At 55.9% G+C, this 18,345-nt stretch overlaps 1 protein-coding gene across 2 annotated transcripts in view; it reads left to right on the forward strand.

Moving 5' to 3' along the window:
* KCNJ12 (potassium inwardly rectifying channel subfamily J member 12) overlaps window positions 1-1,821 on the forward strand; it is a 34,358-nt gene extending 32,537 nt beyond the window's left edge. The window contains exon 3 of one of the 2 annotated variants that reach the window (XM_065896661.1): window positions 47-1,821. In XM_065896661.1, the coding sequence (XP_065752733.1) occupies window positions 109-1,392 (1,284 nt within the window). In that variant the 5' untranslated portion in view covers window positions 47-108 and the 3' untranslated portion in view covers window positions 1,393-1,821. The remainder of the gene's footprint in view (window positions 1-46) is intronic. The other variant, XM_065896662.1, reaches the window with a different exon arrangement.
* The last annotated feature ends 16,524 nt before the right edge of the window (window positions 1,822-18,345 follow it).

Here is an 18,345-nt window from a genome sequence, read left to right on the forward strand (position 1 = left end):
CCGCTCTGCTGGCCTCACTGCCAGCCTGCTGTCCCCTCTGTTGCAGGAGCTGCCCCGCCTGGAGCCGGCCCGGGGGCAAGCTGGGGTCCCACCGCCCCCGCCCCCGGGATGACCGCATCTGGCCGTGCCAACCCCTACAGCATCGTGTCGTCCGAGGAGGACGGGCTGCACCTGGTCACCATGTCGGGCGCCAATGGCTTCGGCAACGGCAAGGTGCACACTCGGCGCAGGTGCCGGAACCGCTTCGTCAAGAAGAACGGCCAGTGCAACATCGAGTTCGCCAACATGGACGAGAAGTCGCAGCGCTACCTGGCCGACATGTTCACCACCTGCGTGGACATCCGCTGGCGCTACATGCTGCTCATCTTCTCGCTGGCCTTCCTCGCCTCCTGGCTGCTGTTCGGCGTCATCTTCTGGGTCATCGCCGTGGCCCACGGGGACCTGGAGCCGGCCGAGGGCCGCGGCCGCACGCCCTGCGTGCTGCAGGTGCACGGCTTCATGGCGGCCTTCCTCTTCTCCATTGAGACGCAGACCACCATTGGCTACGGGCTGCGCTGCGTGACCGAGGAGTGCCCGGTGGCCGTGTTCATGGTGGTGGCGCAGTCCATTGTGGGCTGCATCATCGACTCCTTCATGATCGGCGCCATCATGGCCAAGATGGCGCGGCCCAAGAAGCGCGCGCAGACGCTGCTGTTCAGCCACAACGCGGTGGTGGCGCTGCGCGACGGCAAGCTGTGCCTCATGTGGCGCGTGGGCAACCTTCGCAAGAGCCACATCGTGGAGGCCCACGTGCGGGCCCAGCTCATCAAGCCCCGGGTCACGGAGGAGGGCGAGTACATCCCGCTGGACCAGATCGACATCGACGTTGGCTTCGACAAGGGCCTGGACCGCATCTTCCTGGTGTCGCCCATCACCATCCTGCACGAGATCGATGAGGCCAGCCCGCTGTTTGGCATCAGCCGGCAGGACCTGGAGACGGACGACTTTGAGATCGTGGTCATCCTGGAGGGCATGGTGGAGGCTACGGCCATGACCACACAGGCCCGCAGCTCCTACCTGGCCAACGAGATCCTGTGGGGCCACCGCTTCGAGCCTGTCCTCTTCGAGGAGAAGAACCAGTACAAGATCGACTACTCGCACTTCCACAAGACGTACGAGGTGCCGTCCACGCCCCGCTGCAGCGCCAAGGACCTGGTGGAGAACAAGTTCCTGCTGCCCAGCGCCAACTCCTTCTGCTACGAGAACGAGCTGGCCTTCCTGAGCCGCGACGACGAGGACGAGGCAGACAGAGAGCAGGACGGCCACGGCCCCCAGGCCAGGCGCGACTTTGACAGACCCCAGGCCGGCACCGCCCTCGATCAGCGGCCCTACAGACGGGAGTCCGAGATCTGAGCCGCCAGCGGCCAAGGTGCAGCATCCGCCCCGCCGGGGAAAGGCCCCGAGTCCCGCGAGGGCCCCGGGCCAGAGCGGAATGGGCTTGGGCCCTGGTTGCAGACTCAGTAGCGTTTTAGATGTTTTACGTTTCTTCACAGCGGCCTGGGAATGTTGGTGGGAGAGTGGGTGGCCTGAGTGGCCTCTGAGGCCAGAGCAGGCCTGGGGGCGGGGAGGTGGCCTCCCGGTAGGGGGGTGCCGGGCCCCAGGAGCTGGGGGCTTCTGCCTCAGGGGGGAGCCACAGCCTGTCCAGAAACGGCTCACCAGCTGCCCGGCCTCTGTGGGCGAAGGCCGGCGGGCTGCAGTGCACCTCGCTGGTTTTTAACTTGGGGAGAAACACCGGGTTTGGGCTTTCTCGACCTTAGTTTAAGACTGTTTACAAAAAAAAAATTAACATGTGATTGAAAAAAAGTTTTATAATTTGAGGGGGGGTGGGAAAGGACAATTAGAATTCCATTAGTCTGCCAGGATGCAAGTAGCTGGGGGGGGGGGGTTTCCAGAAGGTCCCCGAGGCTGGGCTGGCCTCTCTTCCATGAAGGCCGGGCACGTGCCCGACGCCACGGCCTGAGGGCAGGCATGGAGGTCAACCCCACCTCCCCACCCCGCTGTGCTTTACGCGCACAGGGTGAACTGGATTTCCTTTGGGATGGCAAAACCAAGACCTCGTTAATGATCATAGCAAGAGCTTTTCAGTGTCACGGGGGTGGGAGTCAGGGCCGGGAAGGATCCAGTCTGAGCTTTTTAAGTTTGACTCTGTACCTCCTTTGAGGTGCATCTCAGGGCCGGGGTGGGACCTGCCTGAGGTGGAAGGTCTGCTCCCCCCCTCCCCCCAGCCCCCCCCCCCCCCCACGACCCCAGCCTGCCGGATTCTCCCTCCTTTTCTGCCCTGTGGCCTCCATCCCCTTCCCCAGAGAGGGGCAGCTGGGGAACGTAGGGGTGGATGGCTCCATGGGAAGGGGGGCCAGCTTCCCCGACTCCAAGGAAGTGTTTCAGCCCAGTCCCCACGGGGCCCCAGCATGAGTCGTGCCTTAGAGACCCTGGGGGGGGGGGTCTGGCTCCAGTTGTCACTGTTTTTATGGGACTCACCCATCCTCCCTGCTGCCCCCGACTCCACCATGGCCCTCTGTCTGTGGAGGCCAGGCCGGGCCGGCACCCCATCCCCCCAAGGTGGGCAGCAGAGGTGAGCCTGGGTGGGGCTCAGCCGGGCTGTGCCCTGGTGCCGAACGCACAGGAACGTCCTAGGAGAGCCGTGGGCCGGTAAGCACACACGTCTGGGCACCTCGGTCAGGTGGCGGCTCGGGCCCCCTGATTTGTCACTGGCTCTTGCCTCCGCCAGCCCAAGAGCTGCCCAACGCAGGCTCGTTCCTGGCGAAGGGAACAGCTGTCAGGGCGGCGCCTGGGCCCTTCCCAGGGCTGCTGAGAGTGTTTTCCTCACAAATGACCAAGCCGGTCGGTCATTAGAGAGCCCCAGCCTGCCTGTCCAGGCTGCCGCGGGACAGCTCACCACCAGGAGACGCCAGGGCTCCGGCCCACGTTAGGAGACAGAGGCCGAGTGCAGATGGGCGAGGGGCAAAGGAGAGGCCAGGGGCTGCAGTGGGGGCTTCTGCCTCTCCCCTCCTCCACCCCCTGCAACAGCGGGAGGCCTGCCCCTAAAGTCAGGGGCCGTGCAGGGTCCGGGCACCGGCTGTGTATTCCCACCCAGAAAGACCTGCCCTGACCTCAGACGCCACCCTAACTTCCGGTCAGGAGGAGTCAGAAGGGTCAGCCCGAGGCAGGTAGAGGCCTCGTTCCTCTCAGGATCCGCTGGACAGGCCTCTGCTCCTTCCTGGCCTGAGCCCCTGCTGCCTCAGCGTTAGTCCTGGGCGGTGATGTGGAGTCTCTCTGGTTGCCAGGGGGGTGGCAGGTGGCCCTGGTCGCTCGGGGCTGGCACATGGTCCCGTTGGGCCAGCCCTCCACTCACCCCACCAGGGCAGAGCCCCGGGGCCCTGGGTCCCCCAAGGCCCTAGCTGTCTCGGGTGGCCGGGGGCGCTTCCTCTCAGGCCTGTCCCCCGCCCAGGCCCACGCCGGACGGCTCAGGCCGCAGACCCTGCAGGAGGGCCTTCCCGAGCTGCCTTTCATCTCTCACCAAAGGCACATGCTGCGTTTCCAAACCCCGCCGCCCTCTTTTTGCCTCCTCTGTGTGTGTTTATTTATTTATTTATTTATTTATCGCTTGTGCTAAAGACCAAAATAGCCTCCCTCCTTAGTGCCCTTGAAGCGGGAGGGCGGATGGGAGGAGCCGTGTGTGCAGAGGCAGGATCACGTGGCCCCGGGGGCGCGTGTGCCTGTGTGTGGGGCGTGGAACATGTGAACCCAGCGAGTGTGCGGTGTGCCGTGTGTTGTATGTTACGTGTGGCCTGTGTGCTGAGTGGGTGGGTGTACAAACCTGCTTCTGGCCCCCCCCCGCCCCCCCCTTACCTACTGGTGCTCTGCCACCCAGTCCCGGCAGTGGTATTTGCAGGAGGTTTCTCGACAGCCTGGACCCAGTGGTGCAGAGGCTGGAGCTGGCTGAGGCGCCCTCTGCCCTGAGACACTGAGCTGCCTACGTGGGGAGGGGCCTGGGGATAACATACGTGTGTGAGCACCGAGGCGTGAATTCCTGGGTGGAATCATCTCATCCGTGTGCCAGTGAAACGTGTCCAATTGTGGCTTTTCCTGTAAGTGCACGAGTGTACGTGGGAGTGCTGTGCAGATGTGCGCCCACGACGATCTCCGTACACGTGTGAACCTGGGCTGATTGTGTCTGTACATCATGTATACGTGTGTATAAATGCACACAGGCTCACGCAGTTATGTGTATGTCTACCCATAGGTCTGTTTGTGTGCTCGTTGTATGCGCAGGCGTTGGTTATGTTTACCAGGCTGTGGGGCTGGGCACAGAGTACTCAGGACGGACACCGGCCGTGGTCCCACCAGCCCTCTGCCCCGATTCTGTCCACGTGGGCAGGCGTGGAGCACGTGTGGCAGGATGACGCTTCTGTGTACCTGGGCACAAGGTACACGTGTATGTGAGGACATGGCCTCCAAAGGCGAGCGTTTGCACGCAGTTGCACGTAGGAGGCCTGTGTGCACTTGTCCACGAACGCACGTGCGTGTGTGTGCCGGGCTCCGTCAGCAGGGCTGCTGCCTGCCTGCCGGGGGTGGCGTGCGTGCGTTCGCGGACCCGCCCGGGTCCCGGAGGCTGTGTGTCCAGATGGGCGAGTGTCTCAGAGCGCGGCGCCCCCTGCCCCCCACCCCACCCCCCCGCCCCGTACCTGCGGGTGCTGTGCCACCCACTCCCTGCCGCCCTAGGGTCCCGGTGGGGGCAGGGGGCCTGGTGGGAAGGAGGCCCCTGCACAGGTCAAATCAATGTCAAATCTATTTTAAATGGTGAAACTGGAGAATTTTCATGTTATTTTCAATACACAGCAGTATCTAAAGACGTAGGCCACAAGACTAGACCGCATTAAACCATTTTGATCTCTCGGAGTGCCACTGCGTGCAGACGTGTGTTTGAAAGGCCCCGCCCGGCACGGCGGGGGAAGGCAGAGAGGACAGAACCGGCCCCCTCGAGGACCCCCGCGTGCTTTTCAGGCCATCGCACACGCCCTCACCCTCCCGCCCTCCGCCACCACCGTCCTCTCCACACGGCCCGGGTGTGCCAGACCGCCCGCCTTGCCTGGACTTGCGCCCCTGCCTTGCCCTCCCCGGGCCCGTGCCTCCCCTTTCCTTTCTTCTGCAAGGGTTTGATGAGGGCAGGGCAGGCGCGGTCTGGGCCCCCAGCTCGAGGCAGCCCTGCTTCTCCCCGGCGGACAGGGACAGGAAGCCGGGTGGCGTGCGGGTGCCGGGGCGATGGCGCCGGAGGGCAGGCAGGTGCCGCCGTCCGGGAGAGCAGCGTGCATGTGCACAGCCCGTTCCGGGCAAGGGAGAACGTCAGCGCCCCGAGGGCTTCGGTGGCTTCTGGAAGTAGCCCCCAGGGAGAGAGTCCTTCCCTTTGCCCAAACGTTCCCTGAGTGGAGACCTCCTCTGTGTCAGTGAAGGACCGGGGCCCTCACGCCGTTGGGGTCCAGGTGACATCCCAGACCACAGGAATAAGAAGCCGGGTGACGGGAGGAGCAGGGGTGTTTGCGAAGACTTCTGGGCGGATGTCCCGTGAGTCGGGCCTGGAGATTGCCGGCCTTATGTGGGCGGGGCTTTCCCTGCCTGGCCCTGAAGCTTCCCCCGCGACCCCAATACCGGAGTCTAAGCCAGTTGTGGCCTCCCCGCTTCCCGGAGAGCTATTTCCACAGCACTGACAGGTCGGGCCTCTGGGCAGGAAGACCTGGCCCCGGCGGGAGCTCAGGAGTCCCTTGGGGCCCGTCCTGGCTGGGACTCCGGGTCAGACGCCAGGCCGCGCACTTGCTCAGTGATCTTGAGAAGTGGCTCCCCGCCCCACTCCCCGCCCCGGCCCCGGCCCCAGTCTCTCCATCGGTGGAAAAGCGTGTTCCCAACAACGGCCAGCCTGCGGACTTGTTGAAAAGAATGGAGGAGAGAAGTCCTTTGTGCAGCGAGTGCTTTGGACCCATGCCCTCCTGTGTGGACACAGGTCTTCGGGTAGGGGCGACGCAGCCAGGTCCCCTGTGTGCGTGGCCGTCACCACTGGCTCCCTCTGCACTTTCCTGCCTCCCTGAGGATGAGAGAATCCGCATGAAAACCGGTACATGGGGTGGGCGGGGAGTCAGGACCAGGGCCCGAGGAAGTCAGTTCAGGGTCAGCGAGGGACTTGCCCAAGGGCAATGGGAGGGCAGTTATCTGAGCTGGGTCAGAGCTAGGCCTCAAGCCCCCAGCCGCCGCTGCGGACTTCGCGTCCGCTCCTTTGACCCAGATGCCTCTGCCCTCCCGGGCCACAGGGATAGCCCGGCCAGAGGGTCTGCCCCGGTTTATCCTCCCTGGGTCCACCTCCTGTGACTTGGGAGGAAGTCGGAAGTGGGCTTCTCTTCAGTGTCAAGGGGCCAAGGTCAGAGCGGTGGGGCCTCAAAGGGCACCCCCATCCCCCCACGGCCCACCCTCCACCCAGGACCAGAGGGGTCTCAAAACCAGAATCAGGCCTTTTAACCCCGCTGCCTGAAACCCCCCATGTCTTCCTTGAACCCAGGAACTAAAGTCCCCGCTGTTTCTCCAGCCCTGGAATCCTGTCCATCCTGGCCCCTCCTCTGCTCCAGTCACCCTGCCTCGCTCTAGCTCCTTGAGAGCACGTTTTTGCCCCTACCCCAGGACCTTTGCAAGGGCTGGTCCCTCTGCCTGGATCCCTCTTCCCCCAGACCTGCCTCCCACCCTTCCCGGCCCCCTTGCTGAGGCTCCCCAAGGGCAGGGATGGCCGTGTCTCTCGTCCACTCCTGGGTGCCCAGTGCCAAGAGCAGGGCTAGGCTGTGCTCCCTGTGTATTCATCTGACGGATGGTGGGTGGATGGAGGGCAGGCCCTGTGGGCTTCACCACCCAGAGAAGTGTCTTCAGGCCTCACCAACCTGCAGCCCCCCTTTCACCTTCCCACTGACCCAGCTGGGCCAGAGCCGGGCCACCAACCACGCTGAGGAGAGAGCAGCCCGGCCTGGGGCAGGAAGGGTGGAGAGCTTGGTGCTACAGGGGATTTGAGCCCACCGAGGGCTCCGGGCCCTACTTTCTTCCCTCTCAGTGCTGCCGAGACAGCACAGAAGCGGGCCATCCTTACCCAAGCCTGGACTGGGGTCTCGAAGGCCTTCTGTCTCCTAAATGCTTATGACCGGCCAGCTCTGGGCCTCAGTTTCCCTACGTGAGAAATGGGAGCTCCACCCATTCCTTCAACAAGTGTCTACGAATTGCCACTGTGTGCCAGGCAGGCATTGGTCCTCTGGGAGGAGGCAGGACAGGACCAGCCCCTGACGTCAGTCTAGGGGCTCAGGGGACAGGCGTTCAACAGTGTGAGTCCCCAGAAGTAGAGCCTGCAACAGGGATTCGTGTGCACCTGGTTCACTGGGGGGTTGGGGGCAGGGAAGCAGCAGAAGCAGGGGAGGAGCTGAAGGGCCGAGGTGGGTCCAGCCGACGGCCAGCTGGCCTGACCCTGGGCTCGGGAATGTGAGCTGTCCCACCTGCTGGCGGGGGCTGGGCTTTTGTACCCTCAGCAGCCAGCCTGTGACTACTGCCACCCTGCCGAGCGGGGAGGTCCAGCCTCTCAGCCATTTCGGGCCAGAATGGTTCTCCAGGGAGGGGCAGCTGAGAGCCATTAGCAAATGACACAGCACCTGGGCGCCGGGCTCATCCCGATAAAGGGGTCCAGGTGGTGCACAAGCCACGCCTGCTGCAGCAGTAGCGATGCAGCGCGGTCCCTGAGTGAGGGACACGAGAGGGTGCCATGGGTAAGGCAAGGGGAGGCCTTGTGGCAGGGACCAAGGCGGGGGGTCCTCCAAGGAAGTGACATTTCCTCTGAGATCTGAAGGGTGGGTAGAGGTTTGCCAGGTATGTGGCGAGGAGCTTCCCAGAGAGAGAGAGAGAGAGAGAGACCGGCACCAGCAAAGGCCCTGGGGTAGGAGAGCACAGGGAGAAGCAAAAGGAGCAGCTTGGCTGGGGCAGGGAAGACCACCCAGGGCCCGTGGACCCCATGCAGGGCCCGGCCTCCTTCCCCAGCACTCAGCTTCCCTCAGGCCTCCCTGGCAGCCTTGCTGCATCGCCCTCTTCCTCCTGCAGAGTCAGCCTCTCCGGAGCGGGAACTTCGGTTCCATCTTGTTCGCGACGGAGCCCCAGCACCCAGAACACCGGTGCCCGGCACCCTATAGGGACTCAGCTTTGGCTACTCCCGCAAGATGTGAAAGAAGTGCGGGAGGTAAGATGTCAGTAGCTGTTCTTGGCCTGTCCTGCGAGGGGCCTGGGGCCTTGCCGCAGGGCTGGCCGGGGTGGGAGGGTGCAGGAGGCCTCGTCCGTGTCAGCCCAGGCTGTGAGGTGCCGGGGAGCCACTGCCTGCAGACTTTTAAATTTTCCTATGCTGTGGTCTTCTTCTCAGAATAACATTTTGAAATGCACAAAATGAAATACCTATGGTTGCAGAGGAAACCCATCCTCGTGCAAAGCAGTTACCAAAAGACAAACGAAAAAATTTGTGGGATATTAATAACCACATTTCCTCACTAACCGCTGATGCCAGCTTCCTGGTGGTGAGCACAGCCTCACTGTCGGGGGTCCCAGAAAGTCACTGACGAAGAACGCCCCCCCCCCCGCCCCGCCTCCTTCTGCAGGCAGCAGAATCGCCTCCATCCATAAACGAAGAGGATGGCTAATTTCCATTTGAGGTGAGCAGCACGGAGACGGGCATGTTTCTCGTCCCGGTACACATGCCCCCGGGTTTTCCCCTGAGCCCCAGTGGGCGTGCGGGCCCGGGTTCAGGCCCTGCAGGCCCAGTGGTTTGGAGACAGCCTTGCTGCTGTCAGGCAGGACAGGGGAACTTTGCCGGCAGAGGCCCGAGAATAAATACCATAGGCTTTGTGGCCGTGAGGTCTCTGGAAGCGGCGTGGCTCTGTGGTGGCATGAAAGCAAACCCGTTAGTTATTAGTTACTGTGTTCAAATAAAACCTCATTTATGGACGATGACATCCGAATTTCATATATTTTTCACATGGCGCAAACTATGACTCTTCCTTTGACTCTGCCCCCACCCCACAATCATTAAAAAAATGCAAAAACCATTCTTAGCTAAAGGGCCATACAGAAACAGGCTGTGGGCTACACCAGAACCTCCCCGAGGGCTTCTTTAAACTCTGGCCGGTGGCAGTCCCCAGATGTGCATTTCTAACAAGTTCCCTCACCTTGAGAACTGCTGTTAATTCTGCCTGGGGGATGGAGCCCCGGAGGTTTGTGTGTTGATTCCCTGCCCTGGCTCCCTCACACGGTTATAACCCATTCCGGGTGGTGAGTTTAGGTGGCCGGTGTTCCCTACAGAGGTATCGAGCTGAGGTAGCCCCTCTCTGATGGAGGAGAGGAAAAAGATTGTTTTCCCCTCTATCCTCCTGGGTCCTTCAGCTGGTACCCTGCAAAGTGGACTGACAAAAGACAGATGAACAAGGGAAGAACAAGCAGGAGTTTATCAACACATCCACAACACATACACGTGGGAGAACTCAGTGATGAGTGGCGGACAAGGATGGTTAGAACTTAGAATCTCAACAGTGCTTTGCAGATGAGGAAACTGAGGTTCAAGGAAAAGAAGGAGTGGGCCGGCCTCTCAGTGCTCAAGCCAGATCTCTGCACCTCGTTTCTGATGCACCCTTTCTCTCCCTCACCTCCCACTCTAGTGCAATACCCTGACCTTTTAAATTTTTAAAATTTGTTTTCAGCCCCAATACGTTTCTCCATCCCGCTGCCACCACCCAGTCCAGGCCACTGTTATCACTGACTTGGATGATTGCAGTTATCTCCTCTCTGGTCCCCTGGGCCCCCTCACCCTTCTCTACCTGCACAAAACTTTTAGAGTCCCCTGGGTTTTGGTTCTGGGTGACCTGGGCTCCCTGACCCTGATGGGTCCACTGGGGTACTGCACGAAGGCTCCTCCAGCAGGCGGAGAGCTTGGCTGGGCCAAAAGGAGCACACGAGTTGCCTGGATCCTGGCACCATCCTCTCTGAGCGACCTGCCAGCCCCAGACCCTCCTTGAAAGCTCAGTTTCTGACACATGAGGAATGATGCTTTCTGAGGCCCTGAGTCAGGCTCGCATGCTGAAGGGCTCTTCCTTCCCCTTCCTGGATCCATGCTCCTTCAGTGCTGAGGCCTGGGACTGTCCTTATTCCCTAGTGAGGCCCAGTGCAGAAAGTGAGCTGGAGCTTGGAGACCGCAGCCCTGGGCCAGGGCAGGGCCCGAGGTTGTGCACTGTACAACCCCAGGGTGCCACTCACCACCTACTCAGCTGTGCACAGCAATGGCAACCGCTGCGGCCTCTTGCCTCTCCTTGCTGCCTGCGGGCTCCGTGGGGAGGGATCCACAGCATGTGTGAAAAGTGTGGTTTGGGATGCCCGGGGCCCAGATGGGAGCTGCTACTGCAGACACCGATGCTGTTTTTTTGTGATCCTACTGGCTAGCTGGAAAGTGTTTGAAAGGGTGGTGCGGCCTCATTCCAACGCGCACACATAACCCCATACAGACCCACACGTACACATGCACACACACCTAAAATGTACACAAACACGTACACGCACTAAACACACACAACAGTGTACGTCGTGTTACACAGTAGTGCAAAGGAGCAGCCCCTGATGCATGCACCAACGTGAAGGGGCCTCACAGTCACAAATGGAGACTTGTTCGAGTTCTAGGATAGACATGAGTCTGTGGGGATAGAAGTCAGGCTAGGGTTGCCTGTGGAGCAGGTGGGCCAGTAACTGAGTGCTGGGGGTAGAACCTGGTGGATTTGGGCTCAGAGAACAGGCAGCACCTGGATCTGGAGGGACGGCCCGACAAGGAGAGGTTTTGGGTCCATGTGTCCTGCCCAGCAAAGAGCAGGTTTTTATCAATATATGCATCGCACACACACACGGGACAACTCAGTGCGGAAAAAAGATAGATATATATGTATATAGATAGATAGACAGACAGAAAAAGCAGACACAGAGACAGATAGATATAGTGACAGAACAAAAAACATACAGCCTGATAGATGGACAAAGAGATAGAATCAGAAGGACGGACACATAAACAGATATATTAACAAAAAGACAGACAGAAAGACAGATGGACAGCACATAGAGAAAGACAGGCAGGACAGGTAGACATGTACACACACATCTGTACATAGAGTCATACACACACAGACGTAGATACAGAGAGAGACGCACAGCCAGCGGAACGGAGGGGCGGACGGCATTTTTTTCTCTTTTTTTTTTTCTGCCTTTGAATAGAGTTCCTCTACTGGGGCCTCTGGGGACGAGGCGCTGTGTGGGGCACGGGGCCCGAGAAAGCCACGCCCACAAGAGGCGGCGCCGTTATGAGCTCACTGTTGACTGGGAGCCTTGGATTCTGGGTGAAACGTTTTGATGACTTCGAATGATGTGAAGGGCAAAACGATGTAGATCTGACATCTCGTGTGGGATCAGAACGCTTTCTGCTCTTTGAATATTTGACTAAGGATATACGTCAAGGATTGTCATATTTTTATTTGTGCTTGTTGTGTGTTTAAGAGGAAACATCCAGAAAAATTCTACCCTGCAGCCTTTTTCTTGGAATATATCTACTGGAACCAGCAGAGGGCAGGAAATCATTAGTCACTAGATGGTGCTGCTTGGCCTGTGGACAGTAAACTCAAGGTTTTCTTGTGTCTTTGCTTCTTGAGCATTTGGTTAATTAACTCCAGGACCTGCGCACACCCGTCCACCCTTAATGAACGTGCCGAGTCGTCAGTATTTATAGCACTCAGTTTGTGCTCTTTCTTAGCAATGAGATATCAGAGGACACAGCTGTTCTTCAAAGCAGGGTGGAAAATCAACGAATATCCACTCAGTATTAACTTAATGGATGGTCCAATGGGGTTATATTGGATAGAATAAATAACAACCCAGAGTGAAAATCCTACTGAGATTGCCAACTTTAAGCTTATTCTTTTTCTTTTATATTGCATCACTTACTAATTTCTGCATTCACAGAAATAAGTTGGCTGTTCAGAAAGAACGACTTTTGGAAGATAAGGAATCAAAGTGTATCTGAGCTCGTTACAATCGACGACCCCCAGCAATGTGGTCTCTTCATCCAATTGCTGGCAACAATTAGACATGTACTCATCAGTATTTACAGGTGACCCCTCACACCTCCACCGCCCCCCCACCCCCCCCCCCCGTCATCTCTAATGTAATTTGCAATTATAAATGCATCCTTAAGTTTTTACGACTTTGGAATAAGTAGGGATAGGCTGATCTTATATGAATAAGATCAAGCATGTTTCTCTTTGAACACGGAAATTACGAAACAGAAGTATTCCCATTAAAATTAGCTTAGAGTCAATAAAGTCTGCTGGAATACTGATGAATGTGAAGAGTTAAGAAACAAACAGGAGGACTCAGGCTAGAACACCGAGCAGACCATACGGTGCTTCAGGTAAAGGAAGGCCCTCTGTGCCGTCTTAATGAACCTCACCCTGTCCCAAAGCCAGACACACTTGTATTCTCTACTGGGCTTTGCCAGTTTCTGGACCTCCAAGCAATGCAAACACACATTAGGCACTTTTTTTTTTTTTTTTTTTTTTTTTGCGGTATGCGGGCCTCTCACTATTGTGGCCTCTCCCATTACGGAGCACAGGCTCCGGACGTGCAGGCTCAGCGGCCATGGCTCACGGGCCCAGCCGCTCCGCGGCATGTGGGATCTTCCCGGACCGGGGCACGAACCCGCGTCCCCTGCATCGGCAGGCGGACTCTCAACCACTGCGCCACCAGGGAAGCCCCCCAGGTACTTTTTTATATCTAGCTTTTCCACTCAAGGTTATGTCTGTGAAACTCATCCGTATTATTTCATGCAGCAATCATTCATTTCATCATTGCTATGCACTATTGTTTGAATATATCAAAATATATGTATCTGTTCGATTACTGGCGTAAAATTTTTAATTGTCTAATTTTTCTAGCTTTTGCGTACTTGAACGTCTTTTTGTGGACATAAGCCATAATCTCTGTTAGGCTGTGTCAGAGGGGGTATGTATGTATGCTCAGCTGTATAGATACTGCCAAGCAGTTTTCCAAAGTTGTTGTACTAATTTACACTCCCATCAGCAATGCTTATCTTGCCAGTTTTAAAATATTTTATTTAGTCTGTTTAATTTTAGTCATTCTGATGTGTGTGCTGTATATGACATATTCATTTGAATTTCCTGAACAGTAATGCTGTAGAATTGGCTGTCCGAGGCGTCTTAGCCATTTGGATATCATCTTTTCTGAAGGGCTTGTTCAAACTTTTGATTATTTTTAATTGGTCTCTCTTTAAAAAGAAAATTGATTTGTAGCAGTTCTTTAGACGTCCTGGGTATGAATCCTCTATGGGATAAATGCATTGCAAATACATCGTTCCCGTTTGTGTCTATGGTTTTTACCTAAAGTTCTTAATCTTAACAAAGTCCAATTTAGCAATCTTTTACTTTATGGTTATTGCATTCTTTGGGTCCCATTTGAGAATGCTTTTCTGACACCAAATTCACAGATGCTGTAACAGAAAGAAGACGCACTCTGTGTTTTCTTCGAGAACCTCTGTAATCCCACCTTTCCCCTGGGCAGGACCTTCTCCAAGGTCTGCCTCCCGGCTCTGAGTAGCCCTCTGCCTGCCCAGCCACAGAGGTCTCAGCGCAGCCAGGTGACGGCCCTTCCCCAAGGGCGTGGGCTCTGGAGCCCCAGCCCTGTCCTTTGTTCCTGCGACCTCGCGGGTGGCGCCAGCTCCCCGAGTGGGGTGTTTCTTGTCTCGGGTCCCCCCTGCGAGCTTCTCCAGCTCCCTACGTGCACTGGACAATGAAGAAACCATTACTAACCTGGAAAATGTAAACGGAAGCTACTTGCAGTTCTTGTTACCTGTCTGACGGGTAACAACTGAGAAGATCAGCAACATCTAGGGGTGGTCAAACCATGGGTAAATATATATACTTCTACACTATTTTGAGTACGTATGAGTGCTAGTTTTTGAGGAGCCATTCGGCGGTACATGGTCATATTACAATGTGTATGGATTTGACCAGTAAATTTTCCTTCATGCCACCCCTGCCTCTAGAGAAAGACACTCACCTGAGTAGGAAGACTCTTACTGGCATGATCACCTACACGTGGTTTGGATGTAAATCATCGTAACGGGACAGTTGTCAAACTGGCACCTCCGATGTACAACATGAGGTGAATCTGTACAGACCGAACAGGACAGATAGGGTATGAAAGTGTTGATCTGTACAGAGAAGCATCTGGTATGATTGTATAAAATGATGGCCCACACATTATCTTGTCCTGCTGAGAGTTCCAGGCACTAACCACCCAGTTCAGTAGACGAGGGGTGCCCTAGGTCATCTGATGTTTGTAGGGGACCGGGGGGATGCTGCTGGGCCAGGGGACCACCCAGCTGTGTGGCCCCTGCAGCACGGCCGCTGGCCAAGCCCATAAATTCAACTCTGCTCAAAATCTTTACTTGGTTGTTCTGGTCACCCTGATCATGCCGTGAGCAAGTATGTCCCCGGGTAGTCTGAGGGCTGGGACACAGGATATAAGGAGCCTGCTGAAGGCCCAGCAGGCAATGCACAGCGGCGTCCGTGGACAGCTGGCGACACGGAGAATTTCGCCTCCCAGGGTGGCCGCCCCTGCTGCTGCTCCTATGATTATGTCATTTCACAGAGCAAAGGGATTTTGCGGATGTAACTCAAGTTCCTAATCAATGACCTTTGGAGGGATAAGACCCTGGTGGGCCTCATCTAATCACACGAGCCCTTGCAAACTGACTGCTGTCTCTGGCTACAGGCACAAGGGCAAGTCTGGAGCGCCAGGAGCTCAGCTGAGAGGGAGCTGAGCTGTTAGGTATAAGCAATTAAAGCCACAAGCCACAAATGGAAGCGCTAAAGCTTTAATCACTTACTGTGATGAACGATGCAAGCATCTACAGCTGTTCCATTTTCCCCCAGGAAACGGTGCGCCTGTTGAGGGCTATGCAGAGCAGAGCCTCGTAGGGGTCGTCTTACTGCAGGGGGAGGCCCAGCAAAAGGCTCTGTCGGTTCTAAGGACCCAAGGATGAGGGTGGGTGTGAGGGGGTGGGCTTGGAGTGGAAACGTTCTGGGTGCCAAGTCAGAGTGGGGAAAGTGCCTTCAAGGTTTCCCCTCCTCCCCGAAGGAGGCCTCATAGAGGCGCCTGGAGAAGACCCCTGTCCAAGGCTTCAGATAAAGGGACCTGGGAATGGAAGTGCTGGGGCTAGAAATGTACATCTGTGAAGAGCAGTGCCAGCCAGTGGGCCTGAGTCCTTGACTGCATAGGGGAGCAATGTCTGTCATCCCAAAATGTATCTCTCTGGCATGAGGATTCATTTAGGCTGATTATTTTAAGAAACAGAAGACTCAGGAAGTGTTTTTTTTTTTTTTTTTTACCTCCCTCTTAGCTGCCTGTAGAATTTAGATAAAGGGTCTGTTCCTGGAACAGAGCTGTCACCAGAGAAATCTGCAAAGAACGTGGGTTATGTGTGGTGGGGAAGCACAGCAGAGCCTGGAGACCAGAGTCCAGTCTGCGTCCCACTGTCTCAGCAGGGCCCAGGAAACGGTGATTTACCAAACATCTGCTTTTCTGTCACCAGGTGAACTGTCTGCATTCCTTTTGAAGCCCCAAATCCCTACCCGACATCCTCTATGGTCTTTAGCTGAAGACGGTATTTAAGGTGAAGGTTTGGCCATTGGCGAGTTACTCAGTTTCCCTGGGTCTCTCCCCTATATACATGTTATTAAACTTCGTTTGATTTTCTCTTGTTAATCGGCCTCATGTCAATTTAATTCTTATACCAACCAGAAGGATCTAGAAGCGTAAAGGAAAATCTTCCTCCTGGACAGCTATTTCATTATATTTATATATATATGTATATATACATGTCTCACATTTTCTTTATCCACTCATCCATCGACGGACACGGGTTGTTTCCATATCTTGGCTTTTGCGAGTAACGCGGCCGTGAACGTGGGGCACAGATATCTCTTTGAGATACTGATTTCATTTCCTTTGGATATATACCCGGAAGTGGGATTGCTGGGTCATATGGTAGGTCTGTTTCTAATTTTTTAAGGTACCTTCCTACTGTTTTCCACAGTGGCTTCACCAATTTACACTTCCACCAGCAGCGCACAGGAGTTCCCTATTCTCCCAAGTGAGCGTTTTCAATCTGGGGAGATCATCAGTGATGCCTCCACAGAACCTCCCTGCTGGTTCCTTCTGGGTCTGAGCACCAGACTTCCCAGCATCGCTGCCTTGGAAGAGGCCTGTGGGCCAGAGGGAGCTTGTTCTGCAGAGAGAAGCAAAGGCTGTGGGGATGAGATGCAGGACCCGTGTGGGGAGGGGCAGGGAGGCATCACCACCGCCTTCAGCTGCTGTTCCTCGAAGGACCCTGGAGGGTGCAGACACGGCCTGGTGCTGTCTTGAGGGCCACATCTGAAGAGTGTGCCTTGAGGGCTTTACTCCATGCGGGTGGCTGGGGTCTCAGTGAAGTCTTGGGGGCACTGGCGTCCTTCGCAGGCCACTGGGAGAGCAGCCTCATGTCCCCCCTGCCCTGGGCCTGTCTCCTCCGTGCTGGTGGACACCCACCCTGGTCCCAGATGCACACCTACCCTGAAAACACCTGCTTCACATGCTTTCAGACTGGAAAACATCTGATTTGGACTTTCCTGGGTAAGTCAAAGTTCCTCTTTCATTTTTACCTACGTTAGCCATTATTTCAACGAAGCATGTCCCTTGTGGCTGGGGGACTGAGGTCTCTAAGAATAAAGGACCATAGCTGAAAGTTTTTTCCTCTTCTTTCCGTGCCCCCACCGTGTGATCGTGAACTTCTAGAAATAAGTTGACAACTCATGTTGTGTCTTTTGCTGCATCCAGGGAGATGGTTGTATCCATGCTCTAGCACGTGAGTAGATACGCATGCGTAGAACATTGCTTCCGGCTGTCACCTGCTAATAATTGACATCTTGTAAATGCTAGCTTTTTATTAAGTGGCTACAATGCACGTAAGTCGATCTTTAGGATAATGAACGTGACAGGTGTTATATGTTCTTTATCAAGGCACTTTGCAATGCCTTTTAAAATAAATGTGTTAAATTCTATAATTAATTTACCTAGACCCCGTTAGCGGGCTGACATTTTCAGTCAGTAAAGAGCAGTAAGGTCTTCCCTGGTGGCACAGTGGTTGAGAGTCCGCCTGACGATGCAGGGACACGGGTTCGTGCCCCGGTCCGGGAAGATCCCACATGCCGCGGAGCGGCTGGGCCCGTGAGCCATGGCCGCTGAGCCTGCGCATCCGGAGCTTGTGTTCTGCAACGGGAGAGGCCGCAACAGTGAGAGGCCCGCGTACTGCAAAAAAAAAAAAAAGAGCGGTGAGATGTGTCAGATCCCTTACTCGGACCCCACTTAGGAGCAGCTCCATTAATTCAACGGTTCTTTATTGAGCACCTACTGTGTGGCAGCTTCTGTGTTTGTCTGTGGCCCTGGTTAGCTCCTGTTTAATAGATGCTTAGATCTGCGGCTGGAGGACAAAGGCCAAGTGGTCTTGGGGCTGTTGAGCCCATGAATGAGTTCTTTCATCTCCTACACTACCTTCCTGTGTTCACTGCTTTCAGGAAGCACATCTAGGTTTGGGGGCAGATGGGCGTTCCTCATGGAAACCTGGCCCCTACCTTAGGTCACTGTTGCCTGACATCAGAACCCCTGGCCTTTCCCCAGGCTTGGTCCACAATTGTCACGTAACTTGTCTTGCACGTGCAGAACCAGGCACCTGTTCACATCTATTCTACAGTCTTTGTGTTCTTCTCATCTCAGTAGCACCGTTACGTGAGCATCTTCTCTTGGTGTGCAAAGGTTCCAGAGCGTTCCTTTATTAGTGCCATGCTGCTGGATATTCCATTTTTAAAGCTATAATAAATAACATTAACCTTCTAAAAAATACATTCGAGTAGTATTCGGGATGAAGATATCATCTCAATAGGTATCCAGTTGCTTCACCTGATTTTGCTTATCTTTTCCAAATACAATCTTCTTGTAGAAGAGCACACGCCCAGTCCAGGCAGGGAGGCGGGATGCCCTGCCCTCCTCTCTCTTTTTTTTTTTTTTTGCGGTACGCGGGCCTCTCACTGCTGTGGCCTCTCCCGTTGCGGAGCACAGGCTCCGGACGCGCAGGCTCAGCGGTCATGGCTCACGGGCCCAGCCGCTCCGCGG

This window comes from Phocoena phocoena, chromosome 19, assembly GCF_963924675.1.
Source record: "Phocoena phocoena chromosome 19, mPhoPho1.1, whole genome shotgun sequence".
In the NCBI taxonomy this organism is placed as follows: Eukaryota; Metazoa; Chordata; class Mammalia; order Artiodactyla; family Phocoenidae; genus Phocoena; species Phocoena phocoena.